Source organism: Bombina bombina, chromosome 2 (genome assembly GCF_027579735.1).
Source record: "Bombina bombina isolate aBomBom1 chromosome 2, aBomBom1.pri, whole genome shotgun sequence".
NCBI lineage: Eukaryota > Metazoa > Chordata > Amphibia > Anura > Bombinatoridae > Bombina > Bombina bombina.
The window spans coordinates 1,105,738,752-1,105,764,842 of NC_069500.1; the positions used below are offsets into that span (position 1 = coordinate 1,105,738,752).

General features: G+C 41.5%; 1 protein-coding gene across 1 annotated transcript in view; it reads left to right on the top strand.

Moving 5' to 3' along the window:
• Positions 1 to 26,091, top strand: part of TMEM131L (transmembrane 131 like) — a gene marked incomplete in the record, with an annotated part of 682,792 nt that overhangs the window by 350,455 nt on the left and 306,246 nt on the right. Inside the window, 5 exon segments of the mRNA XM_053703753.1 lie at positions 9,975 to 10,095; positions 11,141 to 11,276; positions 11,483 to 11,592; positions 24,528 to 24,600; positions 25,094 to 25,221. Of these exon segments, the coding sequence (XP_053559728.1) occupies positions 9,975 to 10,095; positions 11,141 to 11,276; positions 11,483 to 11,592; positions 24,528 to 24,600; positions 25,094 to 25,221 (568 nt within the window).

The window sequence follows — 26,091 nt, forward strand, 5'->3', positions numbered from 1 at the left end:
GTAAGCCATTTTTATTCAGACAGTACATAAGGGCTTCACAAGGGCTTATTAAGACTGTAGACATTTTCTGGGCTAAATCGATTCATATAATACACATATTTAGCCTTGAGGAATCATTTAATCTGGGTATTTTTGTAAAATAATATCGGCAGGCACTGTTTTAGACTCCTTATTCTCTAGGGGCTTTCCCTAATCATAGGCAGAGCCTCATTTTCGCGCCGGTATTGCGCACTTGTTTTTGAGAAGCATGACATGCAGTCGCATGTGTGAGGAGCTCTGATACATAGAAAAGACTTTCTGAAGGCGTCATTTGGTATCGTATTCCCCTTTGGGCTTGGTTGGGTCTCAGCAAAGCAGATACCAGGGACTGTAAAGGGGTTAAAGATAAAAACGGCTCCGGTTCCGTTATTTTAAGGGTTAAAGCTTCCAAATTTGGTGTGCAATACTTTTAAGGCTTTAAGACACTGTGGTGAAATTTTGGTGAATTTTGAACAATTCCTTCATACTTTTTCGCAATTGCAGTAATAAAGTGTGTTCAGTTTAAAATTTAAAGTGACAGTAACGGTTTTATTTTAAAACGTTTTTTGTACTTTGTTATCAAGTTTATGCCTGTTTAACATGTCTGAACTACCAGATAGACTGTGTTCTGAATGTGGGGAAGCCAAGGTTCCTTCTCATTTAAATAGATGTGATTTATGTGACACTGAAAATGATGCCCAAGATGATTCCTCAAGTGAGGGGAGTAAGCATGGTACTGCATCATTCCCTCCTTCGTCTACACCAGTCTTGCCCACTCAGGAGGCCCCTAGTACATCTAGCGCGCCAATACTCCTTACTATGCAACAATTAACGGCTGTAATGGATAATTCTATCAAAAACATTTTAGCCAAAATGCCCACTTATCAGCGCAAGCGCGACTGCTCTGTTTTAGATACTGAAGAGCATGAGGACGCTGATGATAATGGTTCTGAAATGCCCCTACACCAGTCTGAGGGGGCCAGGGAGGTTTTGTCTGAGGGAGAAATTTCAGATTCAGGGAAAATTTCTCAACAAGCTGAACCCGATGTGATTACATTTAAATTTAAGTTGGAACATCTCCGCGCTCTGCTTAAGGAGGTATTATCCACTCTGGATGATTGTGAGAATTTGATCATCCCAGAGAAACTATGTAAAATGGACAAGTTCCTAGAGGTCCCGGGGCTCCCAGAAGCTTTTCCTATACCCAAGCGGGTGGCGGACATTGTAAATAAAGAATGGGAAAGGCCCGGTATACCTTTCGTCCCTCCCCCCATATTTAAAAAATTGTTTCCTATGGTCGACCCCAGAAAGGACTTATGGCAGACAGTCCCCAAGGTCGAGGGAGCGGTTTCTACTTTAAACAAACGCACCACTATACCCATAGAAGATAGTTGTGCTTTCAAAGATCCTATGGATAAAAAATTAGAAGGTTTGCTTAAAAAGATGTTTGTTCAGCAAGGTTACCTTCTACAACCAATTTCATGCATTGTCCCTGTCACTACAGCCGCGTGTTTCTGGTTCGATGAGCTAGTAAAGGCGATCGATAGTGATTCTCCTCCTTATGAGGAGATTATGGACAGAATCCGTGCTCTCAAATTGGCTAATTCTTTCACCCTAGACGCCACTTTGCAATTGGCTAGGTTAGCGGCGAAAAATTCTGGGTTTGCTATTGTGGCGCGCAGAGCGCTTTGGTTGAAATCTTGGTCAGCGGATGCGTCTTCCAAGAACAAACTACTTAACATTCCTTTCAAGGGGAAAACGCTGTTTGGCCCTGACTTGAAAGAGATTATCTCTGATATCACTGGGGGTAAGGGCCACGCCCTTCCTCAGGATAGGTCTTTCAAGGCCAAAAATAAACCTAATTTTCGTCCCTTTCGTAGAAACGGACCAGCCCCAAGTGCTACGTCCTCTAAGCAAGAGGGTAATACTTCTCAAGCCAAGCCAGCCTGGAGACCAATGCAAGGCTGGAACAAGGGAAAGCAGGCCAAGAAACCTGCCACTGCTACCAAGACAGCATGAAATGTTGGCCCCCGATCCGGGACCGGATCTGGTGGGGGGCAGACTCTCTCTCTCTTCGCTCAGGCTTGGGCAAGAGATGTTCTGGATCCTTGGGCACTAGAAATAGTCTCCCAAGGTTATCTTCTGGAATTCAAGGGGCTTCCCCCAAGGGGGAGGTTCCACAGGTCTCAATTGTCTTCAGACCACATAAAGAGACAGGCATTCTTACATTGTGTAGAAGACCTGTTAAAAATGGGAGTGATTCATCCTGTTCCATTAGGAGAACAAGGGATGGGGTTCTACTCCAATCTGTTCATAGTTCCCAAAAAAGAGGGAACGTTCAGACCAATTTTAGATCTCAAGATCTTAAACAAGTTTCTCAAGGTTCCATCGTTCAAAATGGAAACCATTCGAACAATTCTTCCTTCCATCCAGGAAGGTCAATTCATGACCACGGTGGATTTAAAGGATGCGTATCTCCATATTCCTATCCACAAGGAACATCATCGGTTCCTAAGGTTCGCATTCCTGGACAAGCATTACCAGTTCGTGGCGCTTCCTTTCGGATTAGCCACTGCTCCAAGGATTTTCACAAAGGTACTAGGGTCCCTTCTAGCGGTACTAAGACCAAGGGGCATTGCAGTAGTTCCTTACTTGGACGACATTCTGATTCAAGCGTCGTCCCTTCCTCAAGCAAAGGCTCACACGGACATAGTCCTGGCCTTTCTCAGATCTCACGGATGGAAAGTGAACGTGGAAAAGAGTTCTCTATCTCCGTCGACAAGGGTTCCCTTCTTGGGAACAATAATAGACTCCTTAGAAATGAGGATTTTTCTGACAGAGGCCAGAAAAACAAAACTTCTAAACTCTTGTCAAACACTTCATTCCGTTCCTCTTCCTTCCATAGCGCAGTGCATGGAAGTAATAGGTTTGATGGTAGCGGCAATGGACATAGTTCCTTTTGCGCGCATTCATCTAAGACCATTACAACTGTGCATGCTCAGTCAGTGGAATGGGGACTATACAGACTTGTCTCCGAAGATACAAGTAAATCAGAGGACCAGAGACTCACTCCGTTGGTGGCTGTCCCTGGACAACCTGTCACAAGGGATGACCTTCCGCAGACCAGAGTGGGTCATTGTCACGACCGACGCCAGTCTGATGGGCTGGGGCGCGGTCTGGGGACCCCTGAAAGCTCAGGGTCTTTGGTCTCGGGAAGAATCTCTTCTACCGATAAATATTCTGGAACTGAGAGCGATATTCAATGCTCTCAAGGCTTGGCCTCAGCTAGCAAAGGCCAAGTTCATACGGTTTCAATCAGACAACATGACGACTGTTGCGTACATCAACCATCAGGGGGGAACAAGGAGTTCCCTGGCGATGGAAGAAGTGACCAAAATCATTCAATGGGCGGAGACTCACTCCTGCCACCTGTCTGCAATCCACATCCCAGGAGTGGAAAATTGGGAAGCGGATTTTCTGAGTCGTCAGACATTACATCCGGGGGAGTGGGAACTCCATCCGGAAATCTTTGCCCAAATTACTCAACTGTGGGGCATTCCAGAGATGGATCTGATGGCCTCTCGTCAGAACTTCAAGGTTCCTTGCTACGGGTCCAGGTCCAGGGATCCCAAGGCGACTCTAGTAGATGCACTAGTAGCACCTTGGACCTTCAAACTAGCTTATGTATTCCCGCCGTTTCCTCTCATCCCCAGGCTGGTAGCCAGGATCAATCAGGAGAGGGCGTCGGTGATCTTGATAGCTCCTGCGTGGCCACGCAGGACTTGGTATGCAGATCTGGTGAATATGTCATCGGTTCCACCATGGAAGCTACCTTTGAGACGAGACCTTCTTGTTCAAGGTCCGTTCGAACATCCGAATCTGGTTTCACTCCAGCTGACTGCTTGGAGATTGAACGCTTGATCTTATCAAAACGAGGGTTCTCAGATTCTGTTATTGATACTCTTGTTCAGGCCAGAAAGCCTGTAACTAGAAAAATTTACCACAAAATATGGAAAAAATATATCTGTTGGTGTGAATCTAAAGGATTCCCTTGGGACAAGGTAAAGATTCCTAAGATTCTATCCTTTCTTCGAGAAGGATTGGAGAAAGGATTATCTGCAAGTTCCTTGAAGGGACAGATTTCTGCCTTGTCTGTGTTACTTCACAAAAAGCTGGCAGCTGTGCCAGATGTTCAAGCCTTTGTTCAGGCTCTGGTTAGAATCAAGCCTGTTTACAAACCTTTGACTCCTCCTTGGAGTCTCAACTTAGTTCTTTCAGTTCTTCAGGGGGTTCCGTTTGAACCCTTACATTCCGTTGATATTAAGTTATTATCTTGGAAAGTTTTGTTTTTGGTTGCAATTTCTTCTGCTAGAAGAGTTTCAGAATTATCTGCTCTGCAGTGTTCTCCTCCTTATCTGGTGTTCCATGCAGATAAGGTGGTTTTACGTACTAAACCTGGTTTTCTTCCAAAAGTTGTTTCTAACAAAAACATTAACCAGGAGATAGTCGTGCCTTCTTTGTGTCCGAAACCAGTTTCGAAGAAGGAACGTTTGTTGCACAATTTGGATGTTGTTCGCGCTCTAAAATTCTATTTAGATGCTACAAAGGATTTTAGACAAACATCTTCCTTGTTTGTTGTTTATTCTGGTAAAAGGAGAGGTCAAAAAGCAACTTCTACCTCTCTCTCTTTTTGGATTAAAAGCATCATCAGATTGGCTTATGTGACTGCCGGACGGCAGCCTCCTGAAAGAATCACAGCTCATTCCACTAGGGCTGTGGCTTCCACATGGGCCTTCAAGAACGAGGCTTCTGTTGATCAGATATGTAGGGCAGCGACTTGGTCTTCACTGCACACTTTTACCAAATTTTACAAGTTTGATACTTTTGCTTCTTCTGAGGCTATTTTTGGGAGAAAGGTTTTGCAAGCCGTGGTGCCTTCCATTTAGGTGACCTGATTTGCTCCCTCCCTTCATCCGTGTCCTAAAGCTTTGGTATTGGTTCCCACAAGTAAGGATGACGCCGTGGACCGGACACACCTATGTTGGAGAAAACAGAATTTATGTTTACCTGATAAATTACTTTCTCCAACGGTGTGTCCGGTCCACGGCCCGCCCTGGTTTTTTAATCAGGTCTGATAATTTATTTTCTTTAACTACAGTCACCACGGTATCATATGGTTTCTCCTATGCAAATATTCCTCCTTAACGTCGGTCGAATGACTGGGGTAGGCGGAGCCTAGGAGGGATCATGTGACCAGCTTTGCTGGGCTCTTTGCCATTTCCTGTTGGGGAAGAGAATATCCCACAAGTAAGGATGACGCCGTGGACCGGACACACCGTTGGAGAAAGTAATTTATCAGGTAAACATAAATTCTGTTTTAATCAGTTAATTTTGCTGATATTACAGTAGATATTCCGAATTTTCTTCCATGAGACCTGCAGAGGAAGATACTTTGGTGGTATATTAGGAGGAAATCTAAGACTCTGTCTAGGTAATTCCTTTGTTTAGTACTGGGGTTGTTTTCTTTCAGTTTAAGCTTGTACATCTCCGTTTGCTACTTAAGGAGGTTGTTGTTACCCTGGGCGTGGTTCAATCCTAATAAGTCCAGTAAGCTATATACATATTTTGACGTGCCCTTCATGGTAGAAACTTTGTTTGTACCACATAGGGCTACAATGATTATATAGGGGGTTCCCCCTTTTTCTCCAAATAGAGCAGATCCTATCAAAGAATGTGTGCCCGTCAGGGGTTAAACTTATCTACGGTTTGTATTGCTCTCTTACCAGTGCAGTGTACTGATTGATGCGTTGTCTGACTGTATTCGGACAGACACTCTCTAGGAATTCCAGGATAGGATAAGGGCGATTCAGCTAAACATCTCTTTTATTTCAGATGCTCCCCTTCAGGTTTTTCGGCTGGAATCACATACAAGGGGAAGATCTTGTTTGGACCTGACCTGTTGGTGTTTTTTCTATGCTACCTTGGTAAGGTTTATCTTCTCATTCAAGATAAGGGAGACAAACTAAATGGATGACAGAATAATTTTCGTTCCTTTCGAAAATTTCAAGGGAAATTCTTTCTCTGTTTCCTCCAATCAGAAATGGTTTCCACCTGTATGGAGACCCAATCAATATTGGAATAAAGGGAAAACAATCCAATCCGCCTGCTGTTGAATTAAAGACAACATGAAGGGTACACCCCGATACGGGACAAGGGATACAAACTAGAGTTCAATGTTTTTTCTCCTAGAGGCAGGTTTCTGCTTTCAAGATTATCTGCAGATCAGTCAAAAAGAGAGACGTTCTTACGCTGTGTAAGAGACCTTCCCAACCTGGGAGTGATTTTTCCACTTGCAATACCGGAACAGGGTTGGGGGTTTTACTCCAATTTGTTTGTGGTCCCTAAACAAATGAGGGAACCTTCAGACCAATTTTAGATCTCAAGAGCCTAGACAAATTTTTTTCAGAGTACTGTCCTTTAAGATGGAAACTACCTCCACGTACCTCCACGTCACCATTCATAAGAATCATCTCGAGCTTATAAGGTTTGCCTTTCTGGACACATATTATCAGTTCTTGGCTCTTACCTTCGGTCTTGCCACAGCTCCTAGAATTTTCACAAAGGTTCTGAGATCAGTTGCCGGTGCTTAGGTTAAGGGACATTGCTGTGGCGTCCTATCTGGACGATATCCTAGTCCAGGCGCCATCATTAGATCAAGCAAGATTCCACTCGGACTTGGTGTTATCCTTCTTTCGTTTTCACGAGTGTTATCCTTCTTACGTTTTCACGGGTGGAAGGTTTATTTAGAGGAGAGTTCCTTAGTCCCAAATACAAGAGTAACTGTCTTGGGAACTATAATAGATTCCCTATCAATGTAGATTTTTCTGATGGAAGTCAGGTAATCAAAGCTTATCGATACTTGTTGATTCCTTCAGTTCCCTCCTCGGCCATTAGTGGTTCAGTGCGGGGAGGTAATCAGGCTAATAGTGGTGGCAATGGACAACTTACCGTTTGTTCAGTTCCACCTCAGATCTCTGCAGTTAAGTATACTCCGGCAAATGGAACAGAGATTATACGGATTTGTCTCCTCAAATACTACTGGAGGAGACAAGGGGTTCTCGTCAATGGTGGTTGTCTCTGGATCATCTTTCCCAGGGAACCTGCTTTCGCAGATCATCTTGGTTGATTGTGACAACAGATGCCAGCCTTCTAGGGTGGGGAGCAGTCTGGGGCTCCCTAAAGACTCAGGGAATTTGGACTCAGTTGTAGTCTGCTCTTCCTGTAAACATTTTGGAGCTGAGAGCGATCTTCAATGCTCTTCTGGCCTGGCCCCAGTTGGCCTCGGTTCAGTTAATCAGGTTCCAGTTGGACAACATAACATTCAGTGGCTTACATCAATCATCAAGGAGGAACGAGGAGTTCCTTAGCAATGACAGATGTAACCAAAATAATTCAGTGGGCGGAGGCCCATTCTTGCTGTCTGTGGGCGATCCACATCCCAGGGGTTGATAACTGGTAGGTGACTTCCTGAGCAGGCAGACCTTTCATCCAGGAGAGTGGGAACTCCATCCGGAAGGGTTCTCCAGCCTGATTCTCAAGTGGGGTCAGCCGGAATTAGATCTCATGGCATCTCGACAGAATGCCAAGCTCCTGAGATACGGGTCGAGGTCCAGGGACCTCCAAGCGGAACTGATAGATGCTCTGGCGGGTGCCTTGGACCTTCAGTCTAGCATACCTATTTCCTCCGTTTACGCTTCTTCCTTGGGTCATTGCTCGAATCAAGCAGGAGAGTGCTTCGTGATCCTCATTGCACCAGCTTGGCCTCGCAGGATTTGGTATGCAGATCTGTCATCCCTGCCACCTTGGAGACTTCCGTTGAGGAAGGACCTTCTAATTCAAGGGCCCTTCCTTCTCCCAAATCTAGTTTCTCTGAAGCTGACTGCTTGGAGATTGGACGTTAAATTCTATCCAAGCGAGGTTTTTCTGACTCGGTCATAGAGACCATGATTCAGGCTCGTAAGCCTGTAGCTAGGAAGATTTACCATAAGATATGGCGTAAATATCTCTATTGGTGTGAATCCAAGAGCTACTCATGGAGTAGAGTTAGGATACCTAGGATTTTGTTTTTTCTCCAAGAAGGTTTGGAGAAAGGCTTATCAACTACTTCCCTAAAGGGTCAAATCTCGGCCTTATCTTTTTTATTGCACAAACGTCTGGCCGATGTCCCAGAGGTTCTATCTTTTTGCCAGGCCTTGGTCAGGATCAGACCTGTTTTCAAACCAGTTACTCCTCCATGGAGTCTTAATTTAGTTCTCAAAGTTCTTCAAGGGGCTCCGTTTGAGCCTATGCTTTCCTTAGATATTAAAGGTACAGTCAACACCAGAATTTTTGTTGTTTAAAAAAGATAGATAATCCCTTTATTACCCATTCCCCAGTTTTGCAAAACTAACACTGTTATATTAATACACTTTTTACTTCTGTGACTAACTTGTATCTAAGCATCTTCTGACCGCCCCTAATCACATGAATTTTAGTTATTATCTATTGACTTGCATTTTAGCCAATTAGTGCAGTGTCTGCCACTAGCCATGAGCATGATCACAGTGCTATCTATATGGCCTACATGAGCTTGCTTCAAGGGCTTAGAAATTATCATATGTGCCTTCCTAGGTTTGCTTTCAACTAGAATACCAAGAGAACAAAGCAAAGTTGTTGATAAAAGTAAATTGAAAAGTTGTTTAAAATTACATGCCCTATTTGAAAAATAAGTTTTTTTTTGGACTTGACTGTCCCTTTAAGTTGATATCTTGGAAAGTTTTATATCTTGTTGCTATTTCTTCTGCTAGAAGAGTGCCAGAGCTCTCGGGATTGCAGTATGAGTCTCCTTACCTTATTTTCCATTCAGATAAGGTAGTTTTACGTACTAAAATAGGATTTCTTCCTAAGGTTGTTTCTGATCGGAACATTAATCAGGAGATTGTTGTTCCGTCCTTCTGTCCTAATCCTTCTTCTCAGAAGGAACGTCTCCTACACAATTTGGACGTGGTCCGTGCTTTGAAGTTTTACCTGCAGGCGACTAAGGACTTTCGTCAGTCGTCTTCTTTGTTTGTGTTTTTTTCAGGAAAACATAAGGGACAGAAAGCTACGGCTACTTTTCTTTCTTTTTGGCTGAAGAGTATCATACAGTTTGCATGTGAGACTGCTGGACAGCAGCTGTCAGAGAGAATTACGGCTCATTCCACGAGGGCTGTTGCTTCCTCATGGGTGTTCAAAGATGAGGCTTCTGTGGAACAGATTGCAAGGTGCAATTTGGTCCTCTCTTCCCACTTTTTTAAAGTTCAACAAATTTGACACTTTTGCCTTGGCTGAGGCCGCTTTTTGGAGAAAGGTTCTTCAAGCAGTGGTGCCTTCCGTTTAGGTTCCCTGTCTTGTCCCTCCCGTATCATCTGTGTACTCTAGCTTGGGTATTGAATCCCATTAGTAATTAGATGATCCGTGGACTCATTGTGTCTTAAAAAAGAAAAGAAAATGTATTCTTACCTGATAAATTTGTTTCTTTTTTGACACGATGAGTCCACGGCCCACCCTGTGTTTTTAGACAGGTTGTGGGTTATTGTAAACTTCAGACACCTCTGCACCTTGGCTTTTCCTTTCTCATCCTAACTTCGGTTGAATGACTGGAGTGGGAGGGAAGGGATGAGCTATTTAACAGCTCTGCTGTGGTGCTCTTTGCCTCCTCCTGCTGACCAGGAGGTGAATATCCCATTAGTAATTAGATGATCCGTGTACTCATCGTGTAAAAAAATAAATACATTTATCAGGTAAGCATAAATTTTCCCCTCATCCATGATTTTTGCTATGAGCTGGATATTCTAGTTGAGAATTACTGTTCCAGACTGTTGCTTTCATAACCTAAACGTGCATGTTATATTTTTTTTACATATATACTAATATAGAAGAAACGCTTCACTGGCAGCAGAGTCTTTCCCTTGGTGCATCTGCTTGGACCATAGATTATGAGTTGGGAACAGTGCTTTATGAAACTTATCGGCAAATGCAAGATGGGGAGGCTTGCAGGTAATATGTTTTGATATTTCATTTTTATTAAAACAAAAAAGTGTTATACAAAAACATTTAAAACATTAGGGTCAGCTATACTTTTAGGATTTAAGAACTGATTGCATCATACAGATACTTTTTAAAAATATTATGAAACTAATTAAAAACAAAACCCTTGAGTCCTTCTTAACTAGCTCAGGTAGCTAGTGTAGCTTTCTAAAAAATGTTATTGCTTGGTATAATATTGAATATGGAAGAAGTTAAATGCATTTATTTCAGTCCTGTATTTACATAGCTCTAGATTTGCTTCCTTCTTTGGCACTTTCACAGGGTTTATGTCTCGAGCCATAAACTGAGTTTGTGTGTGAGATTCCCAAGCATTATACATGGTGCCGATTATTTGTTCAGTCTTCCGCTTATAACATCATGATAAAAACTAAAGTATCATTGGTCTGCTCATAGGTGCTCCAGTATCCTCTATGGAGGAAGTATCTCATGTTACTTTTTCATTAAAACTAAAAAAATGGTGCATAGTTAGAGGGGAATTATTATTATAAATACATAATACCTGCTTGTAAAATATATTTTTTAAATACTTAAAAGAATATGAAGCACAATTTTTTATTTCATGATTCAGATAGAGCATGCAACTTTCTAATTTACTTATATTATCAAAACATTTTCGTTCTCTAGGGTATCTTTATTTGAAAATGCAGGAATGTAAAGCCATGGAGTCGGCTATTCAAATAAAATTACCAAGGAAGGTAGAAAAATTGATAATAGGAGTAAATTAGAAAATTGCTTAAAATTGCTGCTCTATCTGAATCATGAAAGAAAAAAAATTGGTTTTCATATCCCTTTAATTTGATTATTTTTCAGTCCAGAGTCATTCTTTTATCTCTTGATGTTTCTCTACAGCAGGGTTGGTCATCTTACATCGCATGGGTCAGATGAGGTCCTCTACGCTATATACTTTTAGTTTTTAAACTCTTATTCAGTCAAATAAATCTTAAAATGCATATGTTCATGTTTGGGTAACACTTTTTTAATGATTCATTTGCAGGATAAAGAGCTCAGAATGTGCCAAAATTGCACAAGAGAAGAGAGATGCGGAAAGTTCGTTTACATTTCTGCCACAGTTAATTGCCAAACCTGGAATTGTGGTGAACTTCACTGCAACTGCACTAAGTAACAGCTCGGTATGGCTGACAAATTCCTTACTTCTGATGGGCTAGCTGGCAGTGGTTCATAAACATTTGTAAAATACATGATATGCATCACTTGGTTAGATTAACTGCTAGAACCTAAACGGTAGAAATGGTTATTTATATTTGTTAGGTTAGTTGAGGTTATATTGTACAAATGCACATTCTTAATAAACATTGCCCCTGTTTTGTTTTAACAGATAAAATACATTACACTAATGAATCCTTCTTCCTTTCCTGTGATGGTACAACTCCTACCTCTGTCCCATTATCCTAATCCTCAAGCTGCTTTACGCCTGCTCAGCAAATGGTATGAACGTTATTATTTTCTTATAAAACCGAATTCAGTCATTTATAATTGATTTTTACTGCAATTGTTTTTCAATAGCCAAACTCCTGCCTTTTGCTTTCTTTGGATGAGCCAAGCTGGGTTATAGTCCAGGGACAGCAAGGCTAGCCAATCAGTGACAGATATGTATTAGGGTTAACTTTGCTACATCAGTATTGATAAGATGCATTTCAAGTTCTAAAATCTGAAAATTAGAAATTGATCAATTTTCATGTATAATTTACATGAAAAGGGCAAAATAAATAATAGAATTGACATTCTAATAATGTTAACATATTACAAAGATGTTTCATTAACATTTTATATTAAACTCAATGTGTTTACTGCCCCTTTTTAATGCTTGCAATTAGTTTCTTCTATAAGATACAACGAGTCCACGGATTCATCCTTTACTTGTGGGATATTATCCTCCTGCTAACAGGAAGTGGCAAAGAGCACCACAGCAGAGCTGTCTATATAGCTCCTCTCTTGACTCCACCCCCAGTCATTCTCTTTGCCTACTCTAAGCACTAGGAAGGGTAAAGTGAAAGAGGTGATAAAATGTTAGTTTTTATTTTCTTCAAGCAAGAGTTTTTTTTATTTTAAATGGTACCGGTGTGTACTATTTTCCCTCAGGCAGCAGATGGATGAAGACTTCTGCCTGGAGGCTGATGATCCAGTGCAGTTCCCACAGAATGGCTGAGGAGTACTTAAGAAACTTCAGTGTGAGGAACGTTTTTCATGCTATAAGCAGTGAGGTATGTTCAGTCATTTTTTTCCGGAGAGACTGTGTTATTTCAGAATTGGCTGACAGTATCCCAATGAGGGAGAGGGTAAGCAGTAATCCTAAAGTATAAAGAGGGGTATTACTGAGCTTGCATATATGGGCAATATAAAAATGGTTGACACTGATGTTAGAATGTTTGTGGGCAAACGTTTACATGTCTGGGAGTGCAGATAACGTTTTTAAAGGAGAGACGTTTTTATGCTTTATTAAGAAGGGTACACATGGCTTCATTTATGGGTATATGAACCCACATGGCTAGGTTTTAAACCGCTCTGGTGTGGTTAATTTAGGCTTTGAGACATCGAGTGAGATGGGCGGGGCCTATTTTCGCGCCTCAGTTGCGCAATTGTTTTTCTCACGCAAGCAGCAAGCTCCAAATCCGGTGGGCCTTTGTGAGCTGTATTGGGCCAAATCGAAGGTTTAACCCTGTTTTACAGACCCCTGAGGGCAGGTAGGTGCTTTTTATTTAAATAAATGTTTTATAATTTTCCGTTTTTTTCTGGTAAGGGTTAAGTATTCCTTTCCTTGTGGGGCAAACTTAGCTGCAGAGTTGGGATGCTTTGATCATAAAATTAATTTTATTGTTTTCAAGCAGTTTTGTAAAAATTGTATGCTTTTTTTTCTCTCAAAGGCGCAGTACCGTTTTTTTTTTCAGATTGTTATTTTTTCACTAAATAAAGTGTTTTCAAGCCTGTTTGTGGCCATTACTAGCCCTTAACATGTCATGTCATGACATTGAAGAAAGCCAACATTCCATGTGTTTAGAAGCCATTGTGGAACCCCCACTTAAAATGTGTCCCTCATGTACTGAAAGGGCCTTACATTGCAAAGAACATATTTTAGCTGATAAAAGTATGTCTCAGGATGATTCTCAGTCAGAAGGGAATCAGGTTATGCCATCTACTTCTCCCCAAGTGTCATAACCTTTAACGTCCGCAAAAGCGACACCAAGTACTTCTAGTGCGTCTAATTCTTTCACCCTGCAAGATATGGCCGCAGTTATGTCTACTACCCTCACAGAGGTATTATCTAAACTGCCTGGTTTGCAGGGGAAGCGCAGTAGGTCCGGTATATGAGTAAATGCTTAGCCCTCAGATGCTTTATTAGCCATCTCCGATGTACCCTCACAATGTTCTGAATTGGGGGTGGGGGAATTGCTGTCTGAGGGAGAGCTTTCTGATTCAGGAAAGATGTTCCCTCAAACAGACTCAGATATGACGGCTTTTAAGTTTAAGCTTGAACACCTCCGCTTGTTGCTCAGGGAGGTTTTAGCGACTCTGGATGATTGTGACCCTATTGTAATTCCACCAGAGAAATTGTGTAAAATGGATAGATATCTAGAGGTTCCTACTTACACTAATGTTTTTCCGGTCCCTAAGAGGATTTCGGACATTGTTACTAAGGAATGGGATAGACCAGGCATTCCGTTCTCTCCCCCTCCTACTTTTAAGAAAATGTTTCCCATATCTGACACCATTCGGGATTCGTGGCAGACGGTCTCTAAGGTGGAGGGAGCTATTTCTACCCTAGCTAAGCGTACAACTATACCTATTGAGGACAGTTGTGCTTTCTAAGATCCTATGGATAAAAAATTAGAGGGTCTTCTAAAGAAAATATTTATTCATCAGGTTTTCTTCTGCAACCTTTAGCGTGCATTGTTCCTGTAACTACTGCAGCTGCTTTTTGGTTCGAGGCTCTTGAGGAGGCTCTTAAGGTTGAGACCCCATTAGATGATATTTTAGATAGAATTAAGGCTCTCAAGCTAGCTAATTCTTTTATTACAGATGCCGCTTTTCAACTGGCTAAATTAGCGGCAAAGAATTCAGGTTTTGCCATTTTAGCGCGTAGAGCGTTATGGCTTAAGTCCTGGTCTGCTGATGTGTCCTCAAAATCTAAGCTATTAGCTATTCCTTTCAAGGGTAAGACCCTATTCGGGCCTGAACTGAAGGAGATAATATCCGACATCACTGGAGGAAAAAGCCATGCCCTTCCTCAGGATAAGACAAATAGAATGAGGGCCAATCAAAATAATTTTCATTCCTTTCAAAACTTCAAACGTGGTCCCACTACCTCCTCCCCTGCCACAAAGCAGGAGGGGAATTTTGCTCAATCCAAGTCAGTCTGGAGACCTAACCAGACCTGGAATAAAGGTGAACAGGCCAAGAAGCCCGCTGCTGCTACCAAGACAGCATGAAGGGGCAATCCCCGTTCCGGGACAGGATCTAGTGGGGGCAGGCTTTCTCTCTTCGCTCAGGCTTGGGCAAGAGACGTTCAGGATTCTTGGGCATTAGAAATTGTGACCCAGGGGTATTTTCTAGAATTCAAAGATTCTCCTCCAAGTGGGAGATTTCATCTTTCACGGTTGTCTGTAAACCAGACAAAAAGAGAGGCGTTCTTACGCTGTGTAGAAGAGCTATATACTATGGGGGTAATCTGCCCAGTTCCAAAAGCAGAACAGGGGCAGGGGTTTTACTTCAATTTGTTCGTGGTTCCCAAAAAAGAAGGAACCTTCAGACCGATTTTAGATCTCAAGATCCTAAACAAATTTCTCAGAGTCCCATCCTTCAAGATGGAGACCATTCGGACAATTTTACCAATGATCCAGGAGGGTCAATATATGACCAGCGTGGATTTGAAGGATGCATATCTTCACATTCCTATCCACATAGATCATCACCAGTTCCTCAGGTTCGTCTTCCTGGACAAGCATTACCAGTTTGTGGCTCTTCCTTTTCGGGTTGGCCACAGCTCCCAGTATTTTCACAAAAGTGCTAGTGTCCCTTCTGGCGGTTCTAAGGCCGCGGGGCATAGCAGTGGCGCCCTATCTGGACGATATCTTGATTCAGGCATCAACTTACCAACTAGCCAAATCCCACACGGACATCGTGTTGGCTTTTCTAAGATCTCACGGGTGGAAGGTGAACATAAAGACGAGTTCACTTGTCCCTCTCACAAGATTTCCATTCCTGGTAACTGATAGACTCGGTAGACATGAGAATTTTTCTGACAGGGGTCAGAAAATCAAAGATCTTAACCACCTGCCAAGCTCTTCATTTCATTCCTCGGCCGTCAGTGGCTCAGTGTATGGAGGTAATTGGATTAATGGTAGCGGCAATGGACATAGTTCCGTTTGCTCGCTTGCATCTCAGACCACTGCAACTATGCATGCTCAGACAGTGGAATGGGGACTATGCAAATTTATCTCCTCAGATAAATCTGGATCAAGAGACCAGAGACTCTCTTCTTTGGTGGTTGTCACAGGATCATCTGTCCCAGGGAATGTGTTTCCGCAGGACAGCATGGGTCATAGTGAGGATGGACGCCAGCCTATTGGGTTGGGGTGCAGTCTGGAATTCCCTAAAGGCACAGGGTGTGTGGACTCAGGAGGAGGCTCTCCTTCCAATAAATATTCTAGAACTGAGAGCGATATTCAACACGCTTCAGGCATGGCCTCAGCTGGCTTCGGCCAAATTCATAAGATTCCAGTCGGACAATATCACGACTGTAGCATATATCAATCATCAAGGGGGAACAAAGAGTTCTCTAGCGATGATAGAGGTTTCCAAAATAATTTGATGGGCAGAGACTCACTCTTGCCATCTATCAGCAATCTATATCCCAGGAGTGGAGAACTGGGAAGCGGATTTTCTAAGTCGACAGACTTTTCATCCGGGGGAGTGGGAGCTCCATCCAGAGGTGTTTGCACAATTGATTCATCAATGGGGCACACCAGAATTGGATCTGATGGCATCTCGTCAGAATGCCAAACTTCCTTGTTACGGGTCCAGATCGAGGGAACCTCAAGCAGTAATGATAGATGCTCTAGCAGTACCTTGGTCGTTCAACCTGGCTTATGTGTTTCCTCCTTTTCCTCTCCTTCCTCGTCTGATTGCCAGAATCAAACAGGAGAGGGCTTCGGTAATTTAGTTAGCACCTGTGTGGCCACGCAGGACTTGGTATGCAGACCTGGTGGAAATGTCATCTCTTCCACCATGGACTCTGCCACTGAGACAGGACCTTCTGATTCAAGTTCCGTTCCAGCATCCAAATCTAGTTTCTCTGCGGCTGACTGCTTGGAGATTGAACACTTGATTTTATCCAAGCGGGGTTTCTCTCAGTCGGTCATAGATACCTTGATTCAGGCTCGAAAGCCTGTCACTAGGAAAATATATCATAAGATATGGCATAAATATATTTTTTGGTGCGAATCCAAAGGCTTCTCCTGGAGTAAAATCAGGATTCCTAGGATTTTGTCTTTTCTCCAAGAGGGATTGGAGAAAGGATTATCAGCTAGTTCCCTAAAGGGACAGATGTCTGCTTTATCAATTCCACTGCACAAGCGTCTGGCAGATGTTCCAGACGTTCAGTCGTTCTGTCAGGCTTTAGTTAGAATCAAGCCTTTGTTTAAACCAGTTGCTCCGCCATGGAGTTTGAATTTAGTTCTTAAAGTTCTTCAAGGGGTTCCGTTTGAACCTATGCATTCCATAGATATTAAGCTTCTATCTTGGAAAGTCCTGTTTTTAGTTGCTATCTCTTCGGCTCGAAGAGTTTCTGAACTATCTGCATTGCAATGCGACTCGCCTTATCTTGTTTTCCATGCTGATAAGGTGGTTTTGCGTACCAAACCTGGATTCCTTCCTAAGGTTGTTACTAATAGGAATATCAATCAGGAAATTGTTGTTCCTTCTCTGTGTCCTAATCCTTCCTCTAAGAAGGAGCGTCTGTTGCACAACTTGGACGTGGTTCGTGCTTTGAAGTTTTACTTGCAAGCAACCAAAGATTTCCGTCAAACATCTTCTTTGTTGTCTATTTTGGAAAACGTAGAGGTCAAAAAGCTACGGCTACCTCTTTCTTTTTGGCTGAAAAGCATCATCCGTTTGGCATACAAAACTGCTGAACAGCAACCCCCTGAAAGGATTACAGCTCACTCTACTAGAGCAGTGGCTTCCACTTGGGCTTTTAAAAATGATGTTGAACAGATTTGTAAGGCTGCGACTTGGTCTTCGCTTCATAACTTTTCCAAATTTTACAAATTTGATACTTTTGCTTCTTCGGAGGCTATTTTTGGGAGAAAAATTCTTCAAGCCAGTGGTGCCTTCTGTTTAACCATCTGTCTTGTCCATCCCGTTCATCTGTGTCCTGTAACTTTGGTATTGTATCCCACAAGTAAAGGATGCATCCGTGGACTCGTCGTACCTTATAGAAGAAAATTAAATTTATGCTTACCTGATAACTTAATTTCTTCTATGGTACGACGAGTCCACGGCCCGTCCTGTCATTTTAAGACAGATTATGTTTTTTTTATTTTAAACTTCAGTCACCTCTGCACCTTTTAGTTTCTCCTTTTTCTTCCTGTACCTTCAGTCAAATGACTGGGGGGTGGAGCTAAGGGAGGAGCTATATAGACAGCTCTGCTGTGGTGCTCTTTGCCACTTCCTGTTAGCAGGAGGATAATATCCCACAAGTAAAGGATGAATCCGTGGACTCGTCGTACCATAGAAGAAATTAATTTATCAGGTAAGCATAAATTTACTTTTTGGACATGGCGCAGGCACTTACTTTGAAGCATGTGGCAGAGACTGAATTAACCCATTATGTACCTGCTTGTCAGGTTTGATGGGGTTAATTTATTTGGATGTTGGCTCTCTTCTTTCATGTAATTGGCAAGAGTCCATGAACTAGTGATGTATGGGATATACATTCCTACCAGGAGGGGGCAAAGTTTCCCAAACCTCAAAATGCCTATAAATTCACCTCCCACCATTAATTCAGTTTTACAAACTAAAAGCTTGCTAAAGCTAGCTTAAAGGGACAGTCTACACCAGAATTTTTATTGTTTTAAAAGATAGATAATCCCTTTATTACCCATTCCCCAGTTTTGCATAACCAACACAGTTATAATAATCTACTTTTAACCTCTGTGATTATCTTGTATCTAAGCCTCTGCAAACTGCCCCTTTATTTCAGTTCTTTTGACAGACTTGCAGTTTAGCCAATCAGTGCCTGCTCCCAGATAACTTCACGTGCACGAGCACAGTGTTATCTATATGAAATACGTGAACTAACACCCTCTAGTGGTGAAAAACTGTTAAAATGCATTCTGAAAAGAGGTGGCCTTCAAGGTCTAAGAAATTAGCATATGAACCTCCTAGGTTAAGCTTTCAACTAAGAATACCAAGAGAACAAAGCAAAATTGGTGATAAAAGTAAATTGGAAAATTGTTTAAAATTACATGCTCTATCTGAATCATGAAAGTTTATTTTGGCCTAGACTGTCCCTTTAAAGTTTATTGGAAACTCATTGCAGTGTATTAGAATGAAGTGTTGTGTCTCCCTTATCTGTCAGTTTTCGCTGTGTGCGATCCGATTCACTTTTAGGCTGTGTTAAGGACACTTTGCAGTAGCAATTACTGGAGGCGTATTCAGGAAGTAGGCGGCTCTTTTTTTGCACCTTCTGTAGCACAGTAGTTTCTATCCGTTCACGTGAGTGCCTCACAGACCGCAGTAGATACGGACCGATGTCGGCTACCTGCGCAGAGATTGTCCTGACTTAGTTCAACTCAGTACACGCTAGTATTCAGGTAGGCACCTCAGTCGAGGCTGAGGTGTGGAGGTTTGCAGAGGTTGAGCATGTTTTTTGCTCTGTTTAGTACTTAAAGGGACACTGTACCCAAATTTTTTCTTTCATGATTCAGATAGAGCATGCAATTTTAAGCAACTTTCTAATTTACTCCTATGATCAAATTTTATTCATTCTCTTGGTATCTTTATTTTAAAGGCAAGAATTTAAGTTTAGATGCCAGCCCATTTTTGGTGAACAACCTGGGTTGTCCTTGCTGATTGGACAGCACCAATTAACAAGTGCTGTCCATGGTTCTGAACCACAAATTGGCTGGCTCCTTAGCTTAGATGCCTTCTTTTTCAAATAAAGAAAGCAAGAGAACGAAGAAAAATTGATAATAGGAGTAAATTAGAAAGTTGCTTAAAATTGCTTTCTCTATATGAATCACAAGAGAAAAAAATTGGGTTCAGTGTCCCTTTAATAAACGTTGCAGTCTGAAGTTTACAATTTTTCCATTCTGTGGGGATTAATACTCTTGGTGAAGGGTTCTTCATATAGATATGATTTCTTGTTTTTTTTGCGTTAATAGCAAACTTCCTTAAAGAGATATCGCAGTTGATTTTTTTTTTTTTAACTGTTTCTTTTGCCATGTCTGATATTGAGCAGGAGTCTGCTCCCATGAATGCATGCCTTTTGTGCTTGGAAGGTCATATTGCTGCTCTTGCTTCTCCTATGCAATTTTGTTCCTCATGTGTTAAAAAAACATTACAATACAAAGAAAAGGTTTTTTTGGCGAGCTAAATGTCTCTCAGGATGATGCTGTTCAGACAATGCCACAACTTGCTCCTGTAACGTCCCAAGCTTCAATGGCATCACATGCAGTGCCCTGCGGTTCCTCTAAATTTCCTTGAGGAGTTTATTTGCAAGCAGAAATAGCTGCTCAGGTATCCTCAGCGGTATCTGCAGCATTAGCTGCTTTTCCTATGTTAAAAGGAGAACGCGAGAGGAAGATTAGAGATTCTGATTGTAAGGTTTCTGTTCCAGCGTCTGCTTCCCAGGTTGCTCTTTTTCAAAAACCTGATGAGGAAGATACGTCAGGAGCCTCTGAGGGTGAAATCTCAGATTCGGACAGTATAATTCCTTTGTCTAATACTGAAGTTGTTACCTTCAGATTTAAGCTTGAACAGCTTTGTGTACTATTAAAGGAGGTTTTGGCTACTCTGGAAGACTGATACCCCTGTCGTTGTCAATCCTAAGAAATCAAGTAAACTTAAGTTACTTTGATGTTCTTTCCTCGTTGTACGTTTTTCCGATTTCTGACCATTTTACGGAGATTATTTCACAGGAATGGGAGAAACCAGTCTCCTATTTTTAAAAAGATGTTTCCTGTTGCTGACACCATTAAAGAGACATGGCACACTGTGCCTAAAGTAGAAGGGGTCATTTCTACCCTGGCCAAGAGAACTACTATTCCTATTGAGGATAGCTGCTCTTTTAAGGATCCTATGGACAAAAAGCTGGAGGCCTATTTGAAGAAGATATATGTTCATCAAGGTCTCTTATGGCAACCTACAGTGTGTATTGCCACTGTGACAACCGCGGCGTCCTACTGGTTTGATGCCTTGTCTGAGTCTCTTCAGGTAGAATCTTTCTTGGATGAAATTCAAGACAAGATTAAGGCTCTTAAGCTAGCAAATTCCTTTTTTTCTGATGCTATCATGCAGGTTATTAGACTGGGAAATAAGACTTCTGTCTTTGCCGTGCTAACCCGCAGAGCATTGTGGCTGAAGTCCTGGTTAGCTGATGTTTCCTCTAAGGTCAAGCTTTTGGCAATTCCCTACAAGGGTAAGACCTTATTTGGATGTGGTCTGGCAGAAATAATTTCTGATATCACAGGTGGAAAAGGGTCTTTTCTACCGCAGGATAAGAAGAATAGACCTAAAGGTTGTCAGAGTAATTTTCGTTCCTTTCGTAACTTCAGCGGAGAGTCTTCCACTTCTTCTTCCAAGCAGGAACAGTCCAAGACTTCTTGGAGACCTAATCATACTTGGAACAAGGGAAAGCATGCAAAGAAACCCGCAGCAGAGTCTTAGTTAGCATGAAGGGTTTTCCCCCGATCCGGGATCAGATCAAGTAGGGGCAGACTTTCTCATTTTTCTCATTCATGGATACGAGATGTCCCAGATCCCCGGGCTGTGGACAAAGTATCTAAGGGTTACATATTGGAATTCAAGACTTTTCCTTCCAGGGGCAGATTCCACCTCTTAAGAATATCTGCAGACCAGATAAAAAGAGAGGCGTTCTTTTCCCCCTTCCTGATAGTGATCGTTCCGGTTCCATCACAGGAACAGGGTCTAGGTTTCTTTTCCAATCTGTTCGTAGTTCCCAAAAAAGAGGGAGCTGTCCACCCTATTCTAGACTTTAAGGCCACGTTCCGATAAAAATCTCCGCCCGCAAAATCCGGCGACGCCAAATTTTGCGCTGGTTTGGTATCCTATATATACGGCGTAACATAGAAGTTACGCTCGTATATTTCTGCCTTCGGCCGTAGTTTTTTGGCCCATAGACAGGTATACCAAACCAGCGCAGTTTGGTATCCAATATACAGCGTAAGGTCTTACGTGGCGAAAAGTGAGAAATCGTACTCCATTTTCACCTCGTCACAAATTGCAGACGTAGTAAGCCTTACGCTGTGTATTGGAGCCCCGTAACTCCCTAAACTGGCTGCAAAATAAAACCTAACGCCTGCGCAATGTCTTTCTACCTGTCAACCGCGATCCCCCGCCGCATCCCTAATAAAGTATTTAACCCCTAAACTGCCGCTCTCGGACCCCGCCGTCACCTACATTAAATGTCTAACCCCCTAATGTGACCCCCATACACCGCCGCCACCTTCATTAAAATTATTAACCCCTAATGTAATCCCCCTACACCGCCGCCATCTATATTAAATGTATTACCCCCTAAAATACTAAAATGTTCCTACCCTAAACTAAATTACAAATAATTTTTGCATGGCATTGCCCCAAAGTAACCAGCTCTATTACCAGCCCTGAAAAGGGCCTTTTGCGGGGCATTGTCACAAAGTAATCAGCTCTTTTACCTGTAATCTAATCCCCCTACACCGCCGCAACCTATATTAAATATATTAACCCCTAATCTAACCCCCCTACAAAGCCACAACCTATATTAAATATATTAACCCCCCTACACTGCCACAACCTATATTAAATATATTAACCCCTAATCTAATCCCTCTACACCGCCGCCACCTATTTTAAATTATTACCCCCTAATCTAATCCCCCTATACCGCCACCTATATTAAATTTATTAACCCCTAAAATACTAATATTTCCCTACCACTAAACCTAAGTCTAACTCTACAAATAGCCCTGAAAAGGGCCTTTTGCGTGGCATTGCCCCAAAGTAACCAGCTCTATTACCAGCCCTGAAAAGGGCCTTTTGCGGGCCATTGCCCCAAAGTAACCAGCTCTATTACCAGCCCTTAAAAGGGCTTTTTGCGGGGCATTGTCACAAAGTAATCAGCTCTTTTACCTGTAATCTAATCCCCCCTACACCTCCGCCACCTATATTAAATATATTAACACCTAATCTAATCCCCCTACAGTGCCGCCACCTATATTAAATATATTAACCCCTAATCTGACCCCCCTACACCGCCGCCACCTATATTAACTATATTAACCCTAATTACCCTAATTAATCATACAAAGCTCAAACACACTATTCAATCCTTATATAGGCCTACCTGCACACAGGTGTTCAATTAACACCTCTTAGCAACCCCACCTAGAGGTTACTTACTTTATTACAACACACATTAGAATTTTTCCATACTTGTTAGACCTTAATGCAGGATGGCAATTAAAATCAATACAAAAGATATATATACATAGCAATGGTTTATACAGATATCGATAGTGACATGTCACTATCGATATCTGTATAAACCATTGCTATGTAGTTATGCATGCTCAGTCAATGGAACTGACAAGAGACTCTCTTCCGTGGTGACTCTCTCAGGAACATCTGTCTCAGGGCACGTGCTTCCAGAGTCCTTCATGGGTGATTGAGACAACGGATGCCAGCCTCTTGGGCTGGAGAGCAGTCTGGGACTCGTTAAAGGCGCAAGGACTTTGCACTCGGCAGGAGTTGGCTCTCCCCATAAACATCTTGGAGTTGAGAGCAATTTACAATGCTCTGATGGCTTGGCGGTGGAGCCTTCTGTTTAGGTCCACCTGTCTTGTTTTTCCCTCCCTAGTCATCTGTATCCTCTAGCTTGGGTATTGGTTCCCAACATTAATTGATGACGTTGTGGACTCATCATATCTTATGAAAGAAAACAAAATTCATGCTTACCTGATAAATTTATTTATTTCCCGATATGTTGAGTTCACGACCCCACCCGTTTATTTCAGACGGTTAATTTTGACTAAAAACCTCAGACACCTCTGCACCTTTGTGTTTTTCCATTTTCCTTGGTCAATGACTGGCGTTTGTGGGAAAGGGAGTGATACTTAACAGCTTGGCTGTGGTGCTCTTTGCCTCCTCATGCTGGCCAGGAGTGATATTCCCAACAGCAATTGATGACGTTGTGGACCATATCCGAAAAGAAATAAATTTCAGGTAAGCATAACATTTTTATTTGTAGAATTAAGATATTTTAAATTTTTTACTGTCATTTCAATAAATATCTGTTGAACCATTCTGCAAGGCATTTCTTCTGCAGACTTAGGCAATTTTTTTGTGTTGGTTGCTTTGGGTTCTAATACACAGATGTATCCCAAGAATATGAGAGAAAACCATATTTGTTCTCAAAATAAATCCATATCTTCGTATTTAAAAATAATAAATGTGTTTTAAAACAGTTATTTTTATGATTTTCTTTTAAATGTCTAGATCAGGGGTCATCAACCTTGGCTCTCCAGTGGTTTTGGAACTACATTTCCCATGGTGCTCAGACACTTTAAGCTGGCTGAGCATCATGGGAAATGTAGTTTTAAAATATCTGGTGAGCAACGGCCGATGACCCTTGGTCTGGACTATCCGAATTTATTGTTGGGAACACTCAGGTTTTATCTCTTCAGATAGTTTCTAGAGATAGAAGGCAAGTGATTTTTTTAGTATGACCTTGAGACCTTCTACCTCAGTGTTTTTCAACCAGTGTGCCATGGCACACTAGTGTGCCATGAGAGATGCTCAGGTGTGCCACGGCAGACTGACTACAGAGTGACATATTTTTTAAACTTTGCTTGTTTTTTACTCCCAGTGCAGGGGTAGTTTGTAGGAGGCATGGCATAACAGCACAATACATACAGTATGTGTGTGTATGTGTATATATATATATATATATATATATGCTGTATTAGGCTACAATGTGTGATTTTTTTAAAATTTTGGGATGGTGGTGTGCCACAGTATTTTTTAATGTAAAAAAGTATGCCACGGAAAAAAAAAGGTTAAAAATCACTGTTCTACCTAATTCCCTATGAAATTAAACTGTAAAGCAGTATCCTAATGTGTTTTTTTTTTTTTTTTTAATACAGGTATGGTGTAAGTGAGCAAGCTATTGATCTCACAACTGCTGAATTCACACTTCAAAAGCAATGCAATTATGGTGTAAGACATTTTTTTTTATTAAAAATAGAAATCCAAATATTATTTGTACTTTGTAACTTGACAACTTCTTATTGTACCATGAACCATCAAGCTGTACAGCAAGACTATGGCAAGAATCTGAACCTGGGCTGTAAAATAGATGTCTTGGTGCACTATTCTAGCTTATGTGTACTACATTATCTAAAATCTAGACTTAAATTTGTATGTGCATTTTGCTTACGTATTCTTCACAACATATGATTGACAGATATGCCTAAAAGATTAAGGTGTGACAGGCAAAGGGTTGCACTGGTTGCATAAGTTTTTATCGATTTAAATAATCACCAGAGTTTGCAATTTTTTTTTTTTGTCCTCTCCTCACTACAAGTTCAGATATCTAGCAGGGATATATAAAACCTGCCGTTTATTGTGCCATTAATATTGAGTTTATAAACCCTGTTGTGTACTTTGTTCTAATTATTGCATTCATTTTGTGATAACCTTACTCTTGTAGAACCATCAACTTGAAAACTGTACTGTTGAAGTTCTTGAGTTACAACTATTGCCTTGGGAAAGTCAGAGAGTTGGTGTGGTCTTCACTCCGCTTGACTACCGAAAAATTACCTCACTGATCGTAATCAGGTAGTTTTATGTCTCTTTAAATTAGGGAAAATTTGAAATTAACTAACTTGTCATCTTTGCATCATTTTTGTAAGTATGTTAAATGTAGCATGCTTGCAATATTTAAAAAAAAAAAAAAAAAGCCAGCCAAACATAGACTAGTAAATAGCTGTCATCAACTACAAAGCCAAAAAACATTATGTATGCTTACCTGATAAATTCATTTCTCTTGTTAAGTTTATCCAGTCCACGGATCATCCATTACTTATGGGATATTCTCCTTCCCAACAGGAAGTTGCAAGAGGATCACCCACAGCAGAGCTGCTATATAGCTCCTCCCCAAACTGTCATATCCAGTCATTCTCTTGCAAGCCTCAACCAAGATGGAGGTCGTAAGAGGAGTGTGGTGTTTTATACTTAGTTTATTCTTCAATCAAAAGTTTGTTATTTTTAAATGGTGCCGGAGTGTACTGTTTATCTCAGGCAGTATTTAGAAGAAGAATCTGCCTGCGTTTTCTATGATCTTAGCAGAAGTAACTAAGATCCATGGCTGTTCTCACATATTCTGAGGAGTGAGGTAACTTCAGAGAGGGAATGGCGTGCAGGTTTTCCTGCAATAAGGTATGTGCAGTTAATATTTTTCTAGGGATGGAATTTGCTAGAAAATGCTGCTGATACCGAACTAATGTAAGTAAAGCCTTAAATGCAGTGAGAGCGACTGGTATCAGGCTTATTAATAGAGATGCATACTCTTATAAAAATTTAATATAAAACGTTTGCTGGCATGTTTAAACGTTTTTATATGTATTTGGTGATAAAACTTATTGGGGCCTAGTTTTTTTCCACATGGCTGGCTTGAATTTGGCCTAGAAACAGTTTCCTTAGGCTTTC